Below are 22,252 nucleotides of genomic sequence, written 5' to 3' on the forward strand. Positions count from 1 at the left end.
CATATAATCCATTTTCTGAATCCATATTATCTGCCTTGAACTGGATTATATGGCAGTGCAGACTCATATAATCCAGTTCAAAGATGATAATATGAATTCAGAATCTGGATTATATGACAGTGTAGCTCCAGCCTCAGTCTTCTGCCAGAAGTTGACCATAGTATTGTGCTGGAGGACCTATATATTTCTATGCACCATTTTACCTAATATATTTATCAAATGTTGACCACAGAAATACATTGAAGGACCTAGAGTTTCCGAGAGAGAACATTTCAATCAAATCCGTGTATAACCCAATCTGCAAAAGTCAAACTAGCAAATGTGGAGAGAAGACTGTATTTCACATCCCACAAAACTTTCTTTGAAAGATAAAGAAATTGAAAAGACACATTTCTACATCAAAATTAGGTTTTGTAGTGTGGCTTTATCAGTAGAGATTGTTTCAAGATCCCCACAACAAAACAGAAAAATTATCATTCAATAGTCTCTGGAGATATATTAAAAAAGGTAAAGGTAAAGGTTTCCCCTGACGTTAAGTCCAGTTGTATCTGACTCTGGGGGTTGGTGCTCATCTCCATTTCTAAGCCGAAGAGCTGGCGTTGTCCGTAGACACCTCCAAGTTCATGTGGCCGGCATGACTGCATGGAGTGCCAATGTTACCTTCCCGCCGGAGCGGTACCTATTGATCTACTCACATTTGCATGTTTTCGAATTGCTAGGTTGGCAGGAGCTGGGGCTAACAGCGGGCGCTCATTCCGCTCCCGGGATTTGAACCTGGGGCCTTTTGGTCCGCAAGTTCAGCAGATATATTATTACAGTTTTATTATGGTTTATAGACCCATCAGTAAACAAACAGTCATTAAAAATTATCCCATCTGTAGCTTCTTGTTACCACCACGTTCGACCAATGTGATTCTCCCAATAGCAGGAAATGCCAAAAATATGATTTTCCAGGAGATAGTTTTTGTCCCTCTCAATGCTGATACATTGTTGATCTGAGGAATGAATGGTGGCCTTCTCATAGAAATTAAGAAGATCACCTGGAGGAAATTCTGCAAACTATCTTGCTTTTCTGGCTGAGACTGATAAGATCTGTTCAAAACATGTCTCCTGCCAAATCTCTGTTGTGAGAAGAAGACTCAGGACCATGTTGCAACGAGTCTCGGAAAGGAAGAGGACTTTCCACAAAGACCATCTTTGTCTTGGATTAATCTTTGTGACCTTTTCTTCCTGATAAGATGAATTTGGCAACAGTCTCAATGGAAGCTTTCCGTTTGGGGAGTGTGGCTTTTGGAAAGAGAGCAATAAATTGGTATTTCTCTACCATCAAAGTTTAGACTTTGAATTGTTTCATCCCAGAGAAAGAAGGCCTGGACGCTTCCAGAATGGAGCTCCCATTTGTGGTGGCCATTCTCATGGCCTTTGCACATTGTACCGATGCACAGGTGAGGTTGAAACTGACTTCTGGAAGAAAGATAGCATCGGTTTTGGATACTGGGGTGGTGGGGATGGTGTGTAGCAATCCCAGAGATGGGATGGATTTAATTGATCATGTTGACGTCTCGTCGAAATCAGTGCCAAAAGCAAGGAAATGGCAGAGAGAGAGAAATGAGGGCATTGCCCTCCAAATAGGTCATTTTATTTCAGTCCCCAACTTTCTAGCATCACAGAATGCGAGATAATGGAAATCGTTCACACCTAGAATACTTCTATTTGCTGTGTTCACATTTCCTTGGGAACCCCACCTGTCCCTTTTCTTTGGGTGCCTACATTGTATTTCTGAATGCTCAACTGAAGTTTAAACTAATAGGAATGCTAAATGCATTGAGAGAATTGGTTAGCAAAAAAAGTTACTTCTCTTGGAATGGCTGCTTTCTTACTAGGGATAGAAAGAATGTTTGAAAATATATATACACGTATGTATAATATATATCTTCAAGATATATGTTCTCTGTTGAGAAACTCTGATGAGAGGAATCTATCCAGTCTGGGACTTATTCTGCACTAAAGTTGTGCAAGTTTGTATGGAAAATTCCTCTCCTGTGCAGAATATGACATTACTAACAATAATATTACTTTCTGTGCAGAAAGAGCTGTTTTCTGTATACACATGTTTCAATTAGGGACATGCAAAATTCCCATGTGGTTGACTTGCATTAAAAATGAGGGTATTTTTGCATATGAAAAATAGTTTTTTCTGCCCAGAATAGGCCGTTGTATGCACAGAAAATACTGCTACAAATACAAAACTACTCAGTGCACATTTTGTGCGAATAAATCTTTCTTTGAAACGGTGTTGTTTGCCGAGACATTGCCATAGCAAGAACATTTCTAAAATGACTCAAGACCATTTAAGTCCCTATATATATATATCTGTCAGTTGCCACATGATGGCAGTAAAAGCCTATGTGGATCTCTGGCCATAGTCTGAATGTGTCAAGCCTAATGTCCTGCAGGTGCCAATACCTATTGAACTTGGATACTAAGTAGAATCAGGCCTGGTTAATACTTGGATGGGAAACCATTACAGAAAACCAGGTGTTAAAAGATATTTTTGTTAGAGAAAGTAAATGGCAAAATGAGTATTGCTTGCCTTGAAAAAATAAAATATAATAAAATATAAATATAAAACAAATATAAATTCATGGAACTGTAAGAAATGGATTGGCAACTTGAAGGCACACACAAATATACACAAACACTTGCACATATGATATGACTTTACATTGTAGGGTAGCTTGATTAACTGATAATGGAGACTGCTTTTAAAAAAAGTTTCATTGTGCCTTTATTATTATGCTTTAACAGTCAGACCAACCATTATATCATCACAACTGACAGACTAACTTGTTTATCTTTCTTTTTTCCAGCGTTATTTTCCTCCACCCCGTGTGAGTATAAGAAACACATTTTGTAGCTTTTTTAGTTTTCTTGATGGGCGGTGTCAGTCTATATGATGCAGTTCAGTTAACACATTCCCCATAATTTCATGCTACACATGGTTTTCAATGTATAACTGGCAAACTATACAGTAGTTCACAAGTGGTTGTATGCTAATGCTTTCCATTTACTCAGCACCCAGCTTTATGTACATGAAACAAAAGATACTTTCCACTTATATAATTCCTCCCTGATCAGTCTGACTTGTAGACTCAAGTCCGAAATACAGTAGAGTCTCACTTATCCAACATAAACGGGCCAGCAGAATGTTGGATAAGTGAATATGTTGGATAATAAGGAGGCATTAAGGAAAAGCCTATTAAACATCAAATTAGGTTATGATTTTACAAATGAAGCACCAAAACATCATGTTAGACAACAAATTTGGCAGAAAAAGTAGTTCAATATGCAGTAATGCTATGTAGTAATTACTGTATTTATGAATTTAGCACCAAAATAGCATGATATATTGAAAACATTGACTACAAAAATATGTTGGATAATCCAGAACGTTGGATAAGCGAGTCTTGGGTAAGTGAGACTCTACTGTATCTGGACAGCGCCAAGCTGCACTTTGTGCACAAACAGATTGACTTTCAGTGGTGCTTCTTTGCTTCTATGTGAATGCGACAAAAATATTCTCTGTACATCAGTCCATTGATTGTTTCAGGCCTTTCTAAAACCAAGAAGTAAATATCTCCCATACACAGGGTCTAGCACAAAAAATAATCAGGCTTGACTTTCTTTGGATATGTATATGAGTGGCTTTACATACTAAACTTAATCAGATACCAGCTCCAAAGGAGGAGATGGAAGAAGAAAATGTCTATAAGTTGGAGTGAAGTTCCAGGGTATCTCAGGATCCATCTACGCAGACCATTTAATGCAGTTCCAAGCCAACTTAAAATTGTGATGACCTCAAAACACATGTCCCCAACGTGTGCTGCAGTGTGGATTAAAGAGTATACAGTGCATTAAACAATGCTACAGGAAAGTCTGAGTTAAGCACTTTGGTAGCCAAATCCCCTGACTCCCCCTAATCAGGTACAACAAAACGATACATGCACACCCCTAATTTCTAGCAGCATTACTTCCTTTAATGTGAATGTTGGTCACAAAGACTATGTTTTCTGGACTACAATTTCCATAATCCTTTCCCATTGGCCATTTTGGATGGGGCAGATGGGAGTTGCAGGATAATGCCACAGAAAAATAATTGTTTCTCCAAATCCGCTGTAGGGAAGTATCTCCAATGGACATGAACAGGTAGAAACCAACAGGATCAGTGAATGCCACTTTTAATTTCTCTAGGGGGATTCCGTCTATGACAGACACATCGGTCCAGGGTACCCTGTTCCTCATCCATATCCTCCACCACCTCCTCCTAGATATCCTGCTCCTCCAGTGAGTATGACCCTTTTCTGTGTTCTTTTGTGCCACATCCCTTTTTTAACAGACTAGTTCTCATTTGACCCAAGCAGGGCTTTCGGACCTCAGGATCTGCATCCTTTTCTGGGCCACAAGCAACAGAGGGAACAATCATGCCTTGAAAAGTGTGTGCACATTTTTCTCATTTGTTATACATGGCCATTTGGATTTGAATGGCATGCTCTGTTTGATATTCAATGTGTCATATCTAATGAAAGCATCAAGTGCCATTCTTTGTAACATTGTCAGACCTACTCTATGTAATCTCACCATTCCCAGGACTCCTTTTCTTTTGTAATCTCAGTCCCTGGGATAGAATTAACCTAGTAACCCTAGACCAAAGTCATGTTAATTCCTGTACAACCCAATGTTAACCATGTGTCATTGAGAATCACACAGTCAGAGAGCCAGTGTGGTATAATGATTTGAGAGTTGAATTAGAATTCTGGAGGCCAGCATTCAGATCTTAGTCAAGAAATATGGCATATAAATATTTAAATATTGTACCAATACAGGGGGGGAAAACACATTTCTCTCTTTTCTACTGAAGGCCTCTGTTTATGATGAAGGGTTTCAGCCTAAACCTCAACCTCCTCCACCACCTCCTGGACACCATGGTTCTCAATTCTCTCCTCCTAACTATGCGCGCCCTGCCTACCCTTACTCAGTGAGTATGAGATATAGGATTTGCCTATTTACATCTTATTGTCATTGTTTTGGAAACAAGATTGTGTTCAATTCCTCTCATGTGTAGCTCATGTGTAGAAATGCACATGAGCTCCATTCGGATGACACTATACACTGAAGTGAGAACCAACCAGCCTCCAAAGGTCTTTCCTAATACCAAGTATGGCTTCTTATGATGTCTAAATACAACCATTGTATTTATTTAAATAGTGTTTATTGCATCTAAGTTGTACAGGTGTACGTCTGCCACTTGAACTGATTCTGAGTTTACTTCCCTTTCTTTAAGAATGTGAATTCATATATCTGGAAGGAGAAAGAGCTGTGGTGGAGGCTTTTAAGCAGAGGCTGGATGGCCATCTGTCGGGGGTGCTTTGAATGCGATTTCTTGCTCCTTAGCAGGGGGTTGGACTGGATGGCCCATGAGGTCTCTTCCAACTCTACTATTCTATGATTCTATGATTCTATGGAAGTGTGCATTGATTGTATCTATCCAATGAGAAACTAATGCCTGAGATGAAACTACAAGGGATGACAAAATTGGCATATCCAAAGCAGCCTTCTTTAAATGCTGATTCCAAAGAGATTTCCTTGGAAATGATGTCCAGTTGGCATGAGTGGAAATGGCTATACAGTGTCTGTAAAGCAAAGGGAATTCTCTATGGAAGGTTCAGATCTGATATGGAAGAGCTAATAACATTGTTCTGTTTCTCTGTTTCTAGGGTGATAACGAAAGAAGATGGTCATGGGTAAAATAAATTTTATTTACCTATAGTGTACTTCAATGTGCTAGGATACACAGATTGTCTCCCTGATTTCAATGCCCCTGCAACTGACATGTTTTTAGAACCTGTTCTATTGTTGCTTCTAATTCAGCCACATTGTGGCCAGTGCAACATATAACAGACAAACATAAGGAAAGTCATCATTGTCATAGACAAGTTTAAAAAACCAGTCCAAAATCTATTCAGTAGGCTTGTGCAATTCAGCTAGAGGGCAATCTATTTTTGGTGTCCAAATTTCGATGGGCACCTAGATCTGTTTTCAGAAGTCTTGAAAATCAACTACTGTGAAAAAATTTTTTTGGCTAGATCGCCAAAAGATCCAGGAAGATCTGGCCCATTGGCAGGGATGGGGAACTTACGAGGCTCCCATTTCTGTTCTTGGAGTTCTTTCCTTTCCTCCTTTCAAGGGAGCCTGGGTTTGAGCAATGGGGTTAAGGAACACCCTTCCCGGGACCCTTTCCTATCTTCTGTGCAAGGGAGTCTGGGTTTGAAGAACAGGGTTAAAGAAGCATCCTTCCTGGGACCCATTCCTTTCTTGCCTTCAAGGAAGTCTGGGTTTCAGCGACATGGTTAAGGAAGCAGTAAGAAAGACATGTCACAGCATTCTTCTATGCTTATTGGCCCAACAGACAGGGATCACAGGAGAACCCCGTGCGAGCAGCATGCAACAGGCTCTCCATGTCATGTGGTGCCAAATAGAGAAGGAGCTGTTATCAGCTGCCACGTAGTTCTGTTACAATTGAAAAAATGTAACGGCTAAGCCTTTACTGTTACAGCCATCTAGCCAAGCTGAACAAGTTAGATTGGCCGAAGGGGACCGATCACTCTGAATCTATGCACAAGCCTACTGTTCAGCACACTATATTTTCTCTCTCGCTTATCTTGGCACCATCTAGTGTTCAGTCATGAATTTGCAAGCTAAAAAATCCTTCTAATCCACTTTTCAACTATTTTCATTTTTTGGCATTACTCTAGTTCCTAGCCCTTTGAATAATAAGCAGATTCCTGTTCCAAATTAATACTTTATTAACTGATGTTGAATATAAGACAGATTAATTATTTTATATATTATTTAGTATAAATATCCTGTCCTTAATACCCAGAACCTTAAACACGACATATTCAACCCTAACCCTAACTGATGGACTATTTCAGCCTATTCCTACATTCATTCACTCACACCTTCATCCTCTATCTAGTTATCCCATCTCTCTACTATTTTTTTGTCATCAACTCTAATTCACAACTTTATTTAAATTCCATCAGACATCCCACCAACAACACTCACTCCCTGCATATCACTCTTTTAATCCTTCCTAACTTTTCATTACCTTATTAGCTCTATTACACTGTGAAACTGAATACATAAACCAATTACATTACTATTTAATATAGGCTCCCCTGCCTTTGGAGCCTTCTTTTTTGACAAAGCACTCTTTCAGTGCTTCCAAATTACAGAGAAGTTCCATTAATTTAACAAGGGATCTCCTCTTTCATCAGTTCTTCTTGCCTCTAAGGCTTCCTTAGGATGTCATGCTTGCATGCCACAGTATACTTTTTCAGAGGCCAAATGTGTTTGCAAGCTTAGAAACCCCAAGGTTCCACTTTTCAACTAATTCCACCTTATGACAGTTCTGCAGTCTCTAAGCAGGGGGTTCCTATACATAAAATAACATTTTTCATCAAGAGTCCATAAAAACATAAGGGATGCTTAGAATTCACAGTCAGAAAACTGCAAGGTTTGATACGATTCAGCTATCATGGTTAAAGGAGAATCATAGTGCTATAACTGTGCAGTGTGGAAAGATCTCTAGCTTTTTTTTGTCAGCATGATAAGAAATAATGGACACAGCCCTGCAGGGGTAAAAATCAGGATGCATTCCCATTGCAAAAACAGAAATGGTCCTTCAATGTAAATTCTAATTCGAATAACCTGTGCTGTTTCCTTCATAGACTAGTTTCTTCGATTGGTTTCCACTGCCGGTAAGTATCCAGAAGCTTAGGAGTTGTAGTTTTACAACATCTTTAGCCTTCTCTGCCAAAGAATGCTGGTGCTTCGCCTAAAGGCAAAACACAAGATTCCATAGCATTGAGCCATGGCAATTACAGTGGTATGAAATTATATTAAATCTAGTGTAGACATATCTAGGGCCCCTTCTACACAGCTGTATAAAATCCAGATTATCTGCTTTGAACTGGAATTTATGGCAGTGTAGCCTCAGATAATCCAGTTTAAAGCAGATGATGTGGATTATCTGCCTAGATATTCTAAATTATACGGCAGTGTATAAGGACCCTGGGTTTGCATCCCTGTCCCAACTCTTTTAGGTCAGAAGCTTTTCTCATGTCTGGAAGATCCCAGAAATCTCTTCCATTCTTTGAAGCTAAGACAGGTTCAAGAAACAGAGCAAAATATTGTAAGGTGCCTTCTACACTGCCCTTTATCCCAGGATCTGATCTCAGATTATCTGTTTATCCTGGATTATATGGCAGTGGAGACTCATATAATCCAGTTCAAAGCAGATAACTTGGGATCAGATCCTGGGATATAAAGACAGTGTAGAAGGAGCCCTGTGTGTTAAAGCACAGAGCTGCTGAACTTGCAGACCGAAAGGTCACAGGTTCAAACCCCAGGAGCAGCATGAGCGACCGCTGTTAGCTCCAGTTTCTGCCAACCTAGCAGTTCGAAAACATGCCAATGTGAGTAGATCAATAGGTATCACTCCGGCGGAAAGGAAAGGCGCTCCATGCAGTCATGCCGGCCACATGACCTTGGAGGTGTCTACGGACAACACCGGCTCTTCGGCTTAGAAATGGAGATAAGCACCAACCCCCAGAGTCAGACATAACTGGACTTAACATCAGGGGAAACCTTTACCTTTAGAAGGGGCCTAAGGTCCTTTCCACACAGCTAAATAAAATCCCACATTTTCTGCTTTGAACTGGAATATATGACAGTGTGGACTCAGATAACCCAGTTCAAAGCAGATATTGCGACTAACCTTTGAAAATGGCAGTTTTCATTAATTTCCTTCAACAAGGAAAAAATCATTTTTGCTAGTGAGGACCAACTTTACATAGATTTATATTTCTAGTAGAGTGCCACAAATCTCCAGTTTATGCAGTATGGCAGTGTTTCTCAATCTCTGCTCCTCTAGATGTTTTTGATTTTAGCTCCCAGAAATCCCAGTCAATCAGGAATTGTGGAAGCTGAAGTCCAAAACATCTAGAGGATTCGAGTTTGATGCCCCTCCTGAAAATTTACATTATGTGCTTTGAACTGGATTATATGGCAGTGAAAACTAAAATAATCCAGTTCAAAGCAGACAACGTGGATTATCTGATTTGACAACCCAAATTATATTGCAGTGTAGAAAGGGCCTGAGAAACACTGCACTAAGAGATAGAAAAAGTTGTCCAGAGATCTGGAACAATGGATTGTTTGCTGCTAACATATTGTATTTTGAAAGCAACTAGCGAAGGAGAAAACGTATCAGTCTGGATAACCTTTGCCTTTCTTCTTATAGTTTGATATCTTGGGGTGGATATTAGTAAGTATATGGAAGACATTTTCTCTGGTTGAGTTGTGTGATCCCAGGGTTGAACACTGATCTTGAATTTTGACTGAATGCGGAGAAATGATTTCAGCCACTGTGTTGTAGTAATAGACTGGCAAACTCAGGCTCTTCTACACTGTCATATAATCCAGATTATCAAATCAGATAATCCACATTGCCATATAATCCAGTTCAAAGCAGATAATCTGGATTTTATATGGCAATGTAGAAAGGGCCTCAGACTACAATTCCCAGAAACTCAAGCCAATAATCCAAGTATCATGTTACTGAGGAACTGTGAAATTTGTAGCACAAGAAAGTGACTTTTCCGAGCTCTTCTCCTAAATTAGACCATTAGAAACATTACTAACATGCATTATATCTTTTTCTTGTATGCAAAGATGCATAGCATCAGTTCACTACTCTTTCTAGTATTCATTCACTAACTGTTTAGTAAACCATTATCAACCAGATTTAAATTTGCAATATCGATATTTCCAAAGCACTGGAATATTTTAAAATCAAAAACTAGGCAAGGATTTGTTGAAGAGTTTTACTTTGTTAGTTAAATCCACCTTAGACAATTTGGAAATGAGGACATAATTGGAAAACAGAATTCTTTGGAAGAATTCCACCTTAAAGTATTCAAAATGAGATACTTGAATTGTACATCTCATGATAGTTGATATCTGAGTTGATGGGTCTAGTAAAATATATCAGTAGATAGCTTAAGTGTCTACAAATTCTGTAAATGTGAGTAATGTACTAAGTAATGCTTAGTAATCCTAAGGGATAGTTTTGGGACTACTGAATGAGCCCTGATTTTTTGCTCTTATTATTTTTTAAAAGGACATTTTCGGTGCTGGAGATGAACGGGTAAGGATTACTGGGGGAACAAAATATAATATTCACACAGCTTTCTCTGTTCTCATGGCAAATTTATTGGAGCCCTATGAAGGGGCTGTGTGTGTGTGTGTGTGTGTGTTTGTTTGTTTGCTTGATTTTACTCAGGGGTAAGAGTCATACCCCTTTTTCTGGACATACAGTATCCAGCATTCCTCACCATGACTATGCATCTTAATGCTAGTGGAAAATGTAGTTCACCAGGATCAGGAGGAGAAACGTGATTCCCACTCCTGAAAAACAGCAACCTTTTGGGATATGGCTGAAATTAAATAGTCACTCTCTACATTTGCTGAGGTTAATGGCCAAGGAACCCCTTGAAAGTGAAAATCAAAGAATTTAAACTCCTATCAAATATTTCTCTAGGAATTTCTAGTTCTTTCAGTATGAATCTATGGTCAACTTCAATTGAAAGCTGACCACAGAGTCATACGGGAGTGCCTAGAGGTTCCTAGAGAGGTGTTCTCTCTAATCTTCTAGCATGCCTGGAAGAAGTTGACTACAGAGTCACAGTGGAGGACCTATAGACTCCTAGAGATAATGTTTTAATCAAAAGTCAAAGCCACAAATGTGGAGGGTCAACTGTGCATGAATCCTGTCCACAAACAAGTGTTAGTTATAATAAGATGAAAAACCAAAAGTATCACAGAAACTTGGAGAGTTGCATGCTTCATTTCCCATGAGTTTTTAAAGAAATTAACAAACTTAGACAAACAAGCAAGGTCACTTGATTTCCCTCTTCTCTTCTCTAGGGTAGACCTCACTACTATCCTCCTCCTCCTCCTCCTCCTCCTAGATTTACTGGCTTTGGCTCTCCTGGTCTCGTGAGTATGGTTGTATTGTATCTGCCATTTTGAATTATTCAAACTGAACTGTCTGTGCTTTGAAGATGACAGAATATGTACAAAAAGCCTTATTGTTATTGTCATCTTCATAATCATCACATCACAGTTTGCAACAAACACAATTGAAAAGCAATGGCAACATGCATATGATAATGAAATACCAATTCCAACCACTTTTTTTCCAGTGGTGTCATGCCCATCTTAAATAACATGGGAGACAAAACCATCAGCCAAGGGATTTCACAGGCCAACAGACACAGAGTCAAGTGGGAGTCATCCAACACCTTTCCAGGAAGCCATGACACCTTACCATCTTAAAACCAAATCTTCCATGTCCCAACCTAGCAAGGTGCCCAGGAAGGATATCATGGTCAATGATATTGAAAGCTGCTGAAAGGTTCAGCAGAAACAACAAAGAGATCCTCCTCCATCCCCCATATATTTACATAAGAGTCCACTATTTATTATAGCTGGGAAAAGAACATTATTATTTGTTTTTCTGTTAAAAAATGGTTTCCCAACACTTGTAAAACCCCATTCAGGAAGAATAATCCAGAGATAGAAATTTTGCACAATATTCACCCATTCTTAGTGTTTTATAAAATTAGTATGTACAGAAATACACAGTGTGAAGTTTGTGCAAAACATGCCAATTTTACACAAACAGTATTTTTCTGAATCTATTATTAAAGGTAAGATAAAGGTTTTCCCCTGACGTTAAGTCCAGTCATGTCTGACTCTGGGGGTTGGTGCTCATCTCCATTTCTAAGCCGAAGAGCCAGCGTTGTCCGTAGACACCTCCAAGGTCATGTGGCCAGCATGACTGCATGGAGCGCTCTTACCTTCCCGCCGGGAACATTGGCATGTTTTCGAACTGCTAGGTTGGCAGAAGCTGGAGCTAACAGCGGCCGCTCCTGCCGCTCCCGGGGATTGAACCTGGGACCTTTCGGTCTCCAGCTCAGTGCTTTAATGCACTTCGCCACCGGGGCCCACAGAATCTATTATTACATGCATAAAAATGGGCTAGATCATACACATACACACACACAGGCTTTACTGTGTAAAACACTTTTTTAACAGAAAAAAATTGTGTCTTATCGGAAAGTTGGGGTATTTTGTGCACAGAAATAGTGTTCTTTGCAGAAAATAAGCAATTTGCATGAAAAGGCCACTACAGAAACAAACAGTTTATGTACAAAAGGCAAAACCAAAACAATGAGTTGTATGTAAATACTCTAGTAATGTTCCATTATCAAGGCAGAGGCCAAAAGGGAGTGTTAGACAGGAAAGGACAGTCCATGTTAATGGGTGGGTGGGGGGGGGGGGGAGTTGAAGGAGGGAAACCATTTTCCCCATTTTTGCAGGTTATTCCCCCTCCCCTCCCCCCTTTCATAAATGAGGGTTATTTCCATGACAGTGACATGGGTGGAGGAAATAACAGGAAAATAGGGGAAAATGGTTTTATTCCTTCAACTTCCTTTCCTCCCATAAAATGGACTATCATTCTCTGTCTAGCGCCTCCTTGTGGCCTCTGCCTGGATAATGGCACTATACCATTACTCTCAACATTTTTGCACAATAACCACACATGCTTCTGAAAATTGGGACTGTTTTGTGCGTGAAAAAAATATTCATATACAGAAAACTTCTGTAAAGAATTTTCCTCCAAACTCTTTGGGAGGTCCAAATAGTGGTCAAAATCTCTGCATGGAAAAAGATCTACAGAAAAATGTTTTATAAAGCACATTGGGAAAGTTATTACATCCACACACATGCTTGCCTTCAGTGGTATTTCACTTTTTAAAATGGAAACTCAGAGCCCTTCCACACAGCCATATAACCCATAATATCAACACAGATAATCCACTTTGAACTGGGTTATCTGAATTCACACTGGCACAATCCAGTTCAATGTGGATTTTATACAGCTGTGTGGAAGGGGCCTAAAAGGGTCAATGTTTTTTCTGTCTTTCTGTAGATTGATCCTGGCTTTTCTCCCCACTTTCGCCCTGGTTTCAATCGCCCTGTGAGTATAGCAAGTTTGATTTATCTGCTTCCATTATCTCTATGCCTTGAATGATAGGTATAGCTAAGGAAACTGGTTGTTGTGGGCCAGCAAGTGTCTTCTGACTTATGGCAACCATAAGAAGTTTCTTGGAAAGGCTTTTTGACAAGATTTTTTGCCTTTGCATTCTACTGAGGTTGAGAGAGTCTTAATTGTCTGAAGTCACCAGTACATTTCTTTACTTAGTGACAATTTGAATCCTGGTCTCTAGAGTCAACTCTCAAACCATGTTGGCTCCCAGCTAAAAGAACTACCATTAAAAACTTGTAAGGTGAAACAATGTAATATAATTTAGTAGCTGATGCAACATTCCAGACATATAGCCTTCAAATAATACTTGATTTCTCCCTATTAACTTCTTCAGACAAAATCAGAAAGGAAATCCCTGAAAGAGGAATTGCTTTATTTATTTTACTCTCTGTTTTTTACTCACAAAGAGGACTTATCAGTGGGACTTCAAATTTAGTTCTTTTGTTAAAATATGAATGCCAGTTTTTGTTCCACTTTTAGGATTTTCCACAATATGTGAGTATTCTCTTTCTACTCAAAGAACTAGCCACTCTTATAGAATTCTGAATTAGAAATTTATCCTGAAGCTGAACACAGTTTTTAGGCTTTGAAAGGATCCCTTATGCCTGATGCATTTCCCTACCCCATGACAAGATAATGGGATGTTCATCTCCACCCTTTCTTCGGGCCTTTCACACTAAACATAACACTCTGATTCCACTTTAGCTGCCATCATGGTATCTGATGGAATCTTGGGATTTGTAGTTTGACAAGTATCTAGACCTCTTTGATTGAAAACTCTAAATATCCCTTTGAGTGTGATTTTCCTGCTTCTTGGCAGGGGGTTGGACTGGATGGCCCATGAGGTCTCTTCCAACTCTATGATTCTATGAACTGCAAATTTCTGGATTCTATAAATGCCTAGAGGGTTGAAATGGAATCAAAGCACTGCAATCGTGTAGTGTGAAAGGGCCATCATGTAGTTTTTATTTTTCACTGAAAGATGTCTGAATAAGCATTGTTCCAATAAGGAAATAATTTCAGCCTTTTCTTTTGTAACATCTGAAATAATATCACCATGTGAATGTGAACTTCCCAAACTTGGCAAATCTCATGTTACTGTGAAATAAGAATGATCCATGCCTTCTGTTTTTTAGCCATTTCCAGGATATCCTGCAAACGAATTTCCAGTAAGTATTTATTTTGCACAAAAAACTTGTGTATTCTCTATTATCCTGAAATATAAACCATTTTATTCTTGTACTCCCTTCAGGAATATCCCGGGACTGCATTCCCAATGCATCTCCCTTTTACACAAATCAGACTCCCATGTTCCATGCCACGCTGGTGATAGAAATAATTCCTTTTTCATTTATTCTTTTGTAGCCTCCTCAGGAAAATCCAGAAAATGTATCCCCAGTGAGTATTTCTTTTACACCAACAGACTTCAGTGCTTCATAGTGTAGTGAGCTTTGCCATTAGACCTTACTGTCATTATGGCCAAATTTTAACCGCTGTCTACTGTAGAGGAAGACTCCATTTGGCTCACTGACCTTGTTTGTATTAGCTCAGTAGACCTCAGTCTAAAAAAAGGTATGACATCTGGGAAAATACTGGCTAAGTGCATTTTGCTATTTGCACCAGGAGTGGGGAGAGATGGGTCCCACTTGCATAGTTTGATTTTCTTCATTTGCACTACATAATCCCTGGGAGTCTATCTCCTATCAGTCTTGGCTGTGGTGGTGCATTATATACCCATACTACATATATCAGGGGTATCAAACTCATTCTCACTGAAGGTTACATCAGCCCTATGGTTGCCTTCAAAGAGCTAGTTGTAATTGTAGGAATGTATAAATGTAACTCTGTTGCCCTTGCATTGAAAGCCTCACAACCACATAAAATTATATGGTGGACTGGATTCATGATGCTATGGGCCATGTGTTTGACATGTGTGACATACAATATCTGAGTTGGAAATTCCATTGCTGACTGAATCATAGAATCATAGAATCATAGAATAGTAGAGTTGGAAGAGACCACATGGGCCATCTAGTCCAACCCCCTGCTAAGAAGCAGGAAATCACATTCAAAGCACCCCCGACAGATGGCCATCCAGCCTCTGCTTAAAAGCCTCCAAGGAAGGAGCCTCCACCACGGCCCCGGGGAGAGAGTTCCACTGTCGAACAGCTCTCACTGTGAGGAAGTTCTTCCTGATGTTCAGGTGGAATCTCCTTTCCTGTAGTTTGAAGCCATTGTTCCGTGTCCTAGTCTGCAGGGCAGCAGAAAACAAGCTTGCTCCCTCTTCCCTATGACTTCCCTTCACGTATTTGTACATGGCTATCATGTCTCCTCTCAGCCTTCTCTTCTGCAGGCTAAACATGTCCAGCTCTTTAAGCCGCTCCTCATAGGGCTTGTTCTCCAGACCCTTAATCATTTTAGTCGCCCTCCTCTGGACGCTTTCCAGCTTGTCAACATCTCCCTTCAATTGTGGTGCCCAAAATTGGACACAGTATTCCAGGTGTGGTCTGACCAAGGCAGAATAGAGGGGATAGAATAGAACTTCCCTGGATCTAGATGCTATTCCCCTATTGATGCAGGCCAGAATCCCATTGGCTTTTTTAGCAGCCGCATCACATTGTTGGCTCATGTTTAACAATGTGATGCGGCTGCTAAAAAAATCTAGTAGATTTTGTGTAGGGCTCAGGGCACTTCTACATGGGCACTATATATTGAAGTGAGTGACATGTCAACAAACCAAAGAGATTCTGTGAAATAATTTCCGGAGATCTTAAACACAGCAAAATCAGGCTCCATCGATAAACTTTGGGGGACACTCAAAAGTGCAAGTGCAGTCAGTCTTTTTTGCTCCATTGTGCTTCTTATTTATGTTTTCAAATGTTTCAGAGTTGAACATGACTTCATTTGTAGCTGTTGACACTGGCAATGTTGCAGAAATCTGAAGAAGTTTCTTTACATTTGAAAAAAAAACACCTGTGTCTTTCACAAACAAAATATGCTTCCAGTGCATTTGATGGTTTTTCTGCAGGTGGAATCTTTTCCCATTTTCTACACCACAAGTCAATTTCTTCCACCAGTGTGTCAATATCTTGAAGGCATTCAGTTTATGGGTGGAGAAGTTAAGATTCCTCGCATCTGTTCAAGGCAGGCTTGTAAAACCAACTTCACCAATAATGATGGAATATTATAGTCTAAATGTGTACATCCATTTCTAGATTTCTTTTGCAGTCAGCTTCAAGAAAGGTTTACAAGGCTCAGGGAAGTAGTTCCTCCCTATTAATTATGGCCATTTAAAATCCAACTTGAACAAGTGTACAGAACTTTACAATGAATGCCAGTGTCAACAGCTACAAATGAAGTCATGTTCAACTCTGAAACATTTAAAAACATACATAAGAAGCCCAATGGAGCAAGAAAGACTGACTGCACTTACATTCTTGAGTGTCCGCCAAAGTTTATCGATGGAGCCTGATTTACTTCAAAGTATATTCACACAGTTTTCAACAGGCATTGTGGTATTCTTTTGTAACAACTAAATTACCAATTACGAGTAATTTTTAGTTTTTTAAGACTTGAAATTTTGTAGCTAAAATAGAAATTTAATTTAACTAAGTCTATATAAAATATAGAATGAGTCATAGAATTTAACTCTAGTCAGTGTTTGGCAGCAAAAGTACTTGGAATTACACTCTGGTCTGACACATAACACTTGCTATGAGAAGAATAATTCTTTTTTTTTTTTCTTGTAGCCTCCTCCAGGAAATAGTACTGTAGTGAGTATTCCTTTCCCAAAAACTGATTTGCATGTTTAGTATGGTCCTGGGATAGGAGGACTCATTCTTTTGCTTGTTCTCATTGTAGCTTCCTCCGGGAAATCCAGGGAACAAAACTCTAGTGAGTGCTCCTTTCATACAAGAGACTTGCATGGTTTTTAGGATGTTGTGATATGAATAACTAATTGTTTCCCTTTTTGTAGCCTTCCCAGGTAGAACCTACCCCACAACCCTAAGAAGTAAGTAAGTAGTCATTTTGAGATCACTTCTATTGTCAAATGGCATCAAGAACCTCAATCTTTGCATTGTTTTGCACTTTCTCTGAACTGGTTGGCTACCTTTTGTTTTCTCAGGCATCACAAAGCTGAACATCTCATCCAGGAAAATACAGGTGAGTGAAGAAGAGGGTTGTTATCTTCGTATCAGCGGAGAATGCACGTATCTCTCAAGGTCACCTCACACTTTCAGTATTTTTAAATAAAGTTCAATCTCTTTCCATTTCCATTTTAATTTCCTGCAACTGCTCATAAATTGAACCAAATCAAACCAAAAAACCTATTAATCTGACACATCCAGAAGATAAAGCTGTTCCTACCTAGACTGGAACTGCTTCTTTCTGTCTGACATGGAAGCTACCTCTGCAGTGAGTTCTAAGGCCTCATCACATAGAGGTCCTCGATGTGGGGAATCTGGCGGACATTGGTATGAATTTGTTGCCCAGCACCCTGCATTACCTCCAGCACCCTCTTCCCATCACACAACAGAAAGCATACCTTTCTGCCATCATCCCACACTCTTCCTATGATTTTAAATCTGAACATGAGTAGTCTTCTGTGTTCAGATTTCTCTGTCATACAACACTTCACCAACGCAGCCAGCACGGAGCCCTACGGAAGTAGCTGTGTGTCATGTACTATCAATCAGCAGCTGTGTTGAAATGTGGTGTAGAAGCAAATAAATCTCATCTATATTTTCGCATATTTTCATTTTTCTAGATCTGCAACCTGAAGATGCTGAAAAACAATGACAACACCAGCTTCTATGATTCCCAGCTACCTACTGCACATTTTTCTTACTAATCAAGTCCTAAACCATTGAGAGCCTTTTTGTTCTGATGTAATTCTTCTTTTGATTTTGGGTGCCTTTATGGAATCCTATATTAGAGGATTGCAGGGAGATATGAATTGATTTGCAGGAATAAAAATAAAAAATGTGGCAAAACATTGTTTCTTTAAATTTTTTTAGTCCTAATTTCTTTCCATGCTGGACTGAGGCATAGTGGTGGCCTTGCCATCAGGTCCAAAGTTGGCTGCACCCACACAAACCAGGGCTGCCCTACAATAGATTATTCAGGCATTAGACATGGGTTGTTACCAAAGGCCAGCAAGTTGGTAGTAATTTAATTTACGGCCTTATCATAAAGGCCCATAGATTCGCCCCACATTCGCCCCACATGCTCCTAGTGGGGTGTGTGGAGAACTCATCGTTCTACACCCCACATCATGCAAATTGGCTTCCCCCTCATTCTATGTGGGGAAGCGTCACTGCCTGGCTTCCCCACATTGCTGGTAAGGCAACATGGAAAGGCTCCTATGTTGCTGCGGTGGCAACATGCACTGCTTCCTCTCTTCTTTTGGCATGGATCCTGGCCGGAAGTGATTGTGTTTTGTCTCTGTGCTGAAAGTGGAGGGGAAGCAGCGCATGACAGGCAAATTGATCCATCGATGTGGTGGTTAATCTTACTGTACCCTGAACCAAATATAATGACTTACTTGGGATACTAAACAACTTGTGGAGTAGGGGAGAAAATCATTTGCTGCTCTATCCTAGCTAGCAAAAGATCTTGTGTTAGTCTTTATATGAGTGATACATTTCTTGAACTGTAAGGTAAAGATGCAGACCTAAATATTTGAAGGCACCAGATTTTATCTGATCTCAGAAGCTAAACACCTGTTAGTTGTAGGATGAATACCAGATGCTAAAGGCTATAGTTTAAATGAAAGCAAGAAAATTCTATCTACTAGAAACAGTATTGAACAACCAAACACCCATCAAATAGGGTATTAACCTTAAAGTTGCCTGTTGATATATGGTGACTCCATAAATATTATTGAATTTTCTTAGGCAAGGAAGACTCAGAGGTAGTTTGCTATTGCTTTCCTCTGAATTTCTGAGAACAGATGGGCTTCAGAGCCATCAGGGGATTTACCTAACATCGTAAGGCAAAATGAGACAGTTGTCTCAGGTAGTAGAGGCCAAAAGTCTTCAAGATGGTGTTGGTGGAGATTTTTGTGTCAACTGTCAGTCCAGTTGACCAGTTTTGCACATAGTATGATAGTGGTTGCCATCTTGCTCTTTGCTACAACAACTAAATGCCTTAAGCCACCCATGATCAATGCAGTGTCTGTATTGGGCTTTCAACGGGAGAAAGCGAACATAGCTTCACATTCACACACCTGCTTAGAATAATTTAGGATGCATGCCACTTCTTAGCCACCAACCCTTGAATGGATTCATAATACATTTTAATACAAATTATTATACATGAAGTAATGTGTGCCATAACACCAAAGGTGTCACTATTTTCAACATCTTTGGTTTGCACTACTGGAACCAGGCCCTAGGAATATTTTTTCAGAAATTTCATATATATGTTAAATAACATAAGGGACAAAACTGCACCTGAGAGACTTTACAGGCCAATGGTTGAGTAGGATACCTTCAGCACCACCTTCGTGTTGCAAACCAGAAAAGCAGCCCAGAAAGATACCATGGTTGATGGCACTGAAAGCCACTGAGGCTGGATCTACACTGCCCTATATCCCAATATCTGATCCCAGAGTATCTGCTCTGAACTGGATTATATGTCTACACTGCCAGATAATCTGTGAAAACAAGATGATCTGGGATCAGATCCTGGGATATAGGGCAGTGTAGATTCAGCCTGAAAGTTCCAGAAGAACCAACAATCCTTTGTTCAGTTCCTTATAAAGATAATTCACCGAAGTGACAAAAACTCTCTCTCGGATAGCTAGGCTTGAAAACAAGACTAAAATAGATCTAGATTGAAAAAAATTAAAAGTGTATAGCTCTGCATTTAGTATAGCATTCAAATCAGAGTGAAAAGGTTTGTGTTTTCCTTTTTCACACCAAATTTGGGGAACATTCTTTTCTTGGACTACAACCCTCATTTGTTGTTAACAATGAGCCACCTTGGGGGAGACAAAGCAGGGTATATAATAATAATAATAATAATAATAATAATAATAATAATAATAATAATAATAATAATAACAATTTTTGAATGCCAGTGGAGTATTTCCTCACATATTCAGTACAGAGCTTGGGAAACTATTCCAAACACAGTCCAATCTACTTTAAAATGTCTGGGTTCTAGCTATCACTAAGAGCTATTCCTGGTCTCCGGTTGATCCTGAAGTCACCGTGATTGAGATGCTGCAAAATTAGCACCTCCGTTGTTCTTCCTTCTTGTGATGTTAGCCTTGATTTATGGTCATTCTATGAATAAAATAACTCTAAAAGTTGAGGTCATCTGCTCTGGTCAGGTTTTGCAAACTCACAACAATGGAGTCTTTGATTAAGTCTATCCACCTGTATTGAGGTTTTCCTCTTTTATTTATGACCTTCCTTTTTGTCAAGCATTGTGTTTTTCAATAAATCATATTGTCTTACAATATCTCCCAAAATATGACAAACTCATGTTAGTCATTTTGGTTTCTAGTGGGAGTTCAGTTTTGGTCATAATTTTTAGAAATAGGGTTCAGCACATTTCATCCTCCTTAAAGAGACCTGAAGCTTGGAGGACAGAGATCAGCACCTTGGATAGTTCCTTTTATTGGTTGCTAAATAATCATTGGCAGTCTGATTGTATCAACATTTTTCTTGTGGAGTTCTATAAGTCACACTGGTTGAAGAACAATCTGTGTTGAAACAGAATGGTGGACCAGTTAGTGGATAGGTCTTTGGCATGGTCTGGCTAGGCACTTCTTATGCTCAGAAAATGGCATAACCTGAGTACACAGAAGAAAGACATTTTATCCGATTTAAATATGATTTAGATAGCAAAGCCAAGAGGAAGCAAAAATGAGATATGATATGAGATAACATAAATGAATGAAAACAAAGATCTGTAACATAATAGCAGAGTTGCATAAACTGCTTGTGTAAAAGGTTACATGTTATCTTAAATAAATTACAATCTGTTGCCAAAGTGGAAAGATAAACAGAAATGAAAGACATTAAATAAACAAGATAGAATAACGCTACTTGTTTAGTTTTAACAGCTTTTGGAACATCAAAATCAGGTGCCCATGCCAAATAGATTGCATCTAAGAAAACAAAAATGTGGTGTATATGATCTTTTGAAAAGTGACCCTGAAGGTAATAGTCAAAAATATTCCCCACCATATTGTATGCACTAGATCACTTTAATAGGGGTGCTAATAACTCTGAAAACAATTACCCAATATTGACTTATTTTGGCAAACTTAAAATCAGTGAACGTGTTAACAAATGTACCACTTAAAACAGAATGTCATCGCTCTTCTAGGAGATTGCTATTTAGCCTGAAAATCATTGGAAAGTATGGAGAAAATGTAATGCTAGATAATGCTTACGTGAAGTTTTAAGGCAATGTTAAAAATATAGGTTCACTGGGTCAATGCTAATTGGAATAAAAAAAAACTCAATTTAGACAATATCCTCATCAAGAAACAGGACAAAAAGTTTAGTTCCTTCTTACTCTTACTGCACTAGATCTTCTTTTCTTTAATATTGATTCTGCTTTATTGGTGAAATCTGGTTAGTGAATGTGAGCCAGTATAGTATAGTAGTCTCAGTGTTGAAGACTCAGGGCCATTTAAACTAGATAAATATAGTGCTATATGATTCCACATTACCCACAATGGCAGCATCCAATGGCAATCAGGATTTTGTAGCTTGATAGGTGCTAGGTCTCTCTGGCTAAAAATTCTAAATAGTTCTCTTAAACTTTCAAATTCCAAGACTCCTTGGAATTGAACTATGACAATAGAATTGGAATTATCATTGTGCATTGTGGAAGCTGCTTAGGGTTGGGATTGCTGCTTGTTACGGAGGCCCACTGGGGCCCTTCCATGCAGCCATATAACTCAAAGTTTCAAGGCAGAAAATCCTACAATATCTGCTTTGAACTGGGTTATCTGAGTCCACACTGCCATATATTCCAGTTCAAAGCAGAAAT

General features: G+C 39.2%; 1 protein-coding gene and 1 long non-coding RNA gene across 7 annotated transcripts; one reads left to right on the forward strand and one right to left on the reverse strand.

Annotated features, from left to right (window-relative positions):
- Window positions 1-1,297: 1,297 nt before the first annotated feature.
- On the forward strand, window positions 1,298-18,246 carry LOC134293850 (basic proline-rich protein-like). 6 transcript variants are annotated; one of them, XM_062962762.1, is made up of 17 exons: window positions 1,298-1,445; window positions 2,871-2,891; window positions 4,252-4,344; window positions 4,919-5,035; window positions 5,775-5,801; window positions 7,791-7,820; window positions 9,365-9,388; window positions 10,244-10,270; window positions 11,050-11,121; window positions 13,121-13,168; window positions 14,374-14,406; window positions 14,603-14,635; window positions 16,987-17,010; window positions 17,099-17,131; window positions 17,214-17,253; window positions 17,364-17,401; window positions 18,006-18,246. In XM_062962762.1, the coding sequence occupies exons 1-15, from the start codon at window positions 1,386-1,388 to the stop codon at window positions 17,244-17,246; spliced, it is 675 nt and encodes a 224-aa protein (XP_062818832.1). In that variant the 5' UTR covers window positions 1,298-1,385; the 3' UTR covers window positions 17,247-17,253; window positions 17,364-17,401; window positions 18,006-18,246. The 6 variants fall into 6 exon arrangements, 5 of the variants coding, with proteins under 5 accessions (XP_062818832.1, XP_062818833.1, XP_062818831.1 ...); XM_062962761.1 differs by having other exon boundaries at window positions 1,299-1,445; window positions 17,214-17,249; XM_062962763.1 differs by lacking the exon at window positions 9,365-9,388.
- Window positions 18,247-20,627: 2,381 nt separating this feature from the next.
- LOC134293722 (uncharacterized) lies at window positions 20,628-22,025 on the reverse strand. The gene is made up of 2 exons (XR_010000683.1): window positions 21,930-22,025; window positions 20,628-21,041 (listed from the first exon to the last, which is right to left on the reverse strand). It is a non-coding gene; the product is annotated as an uncharacterized LOC134293722 (long non-coding RNA).
- Window positions 22,026-22,252: the final 227 nt, after the last annotated feature.

Source organism: Anolis carolinensis, unplaced genomic scaffold (assembly GCF_035594765.1).
Source record: "Anolis carolinensis isolate JA03-04 unplaced genomic scaffold, rAnoCar3.1.pri scaffold_10, whole genome shotgun sequence".
Lineage (NCBI taxonomy): Eukaryota > Metazoa > Chordata > Lepidosauria > Squamata > Dactyloidae > Anolis > Anolis carolinensis.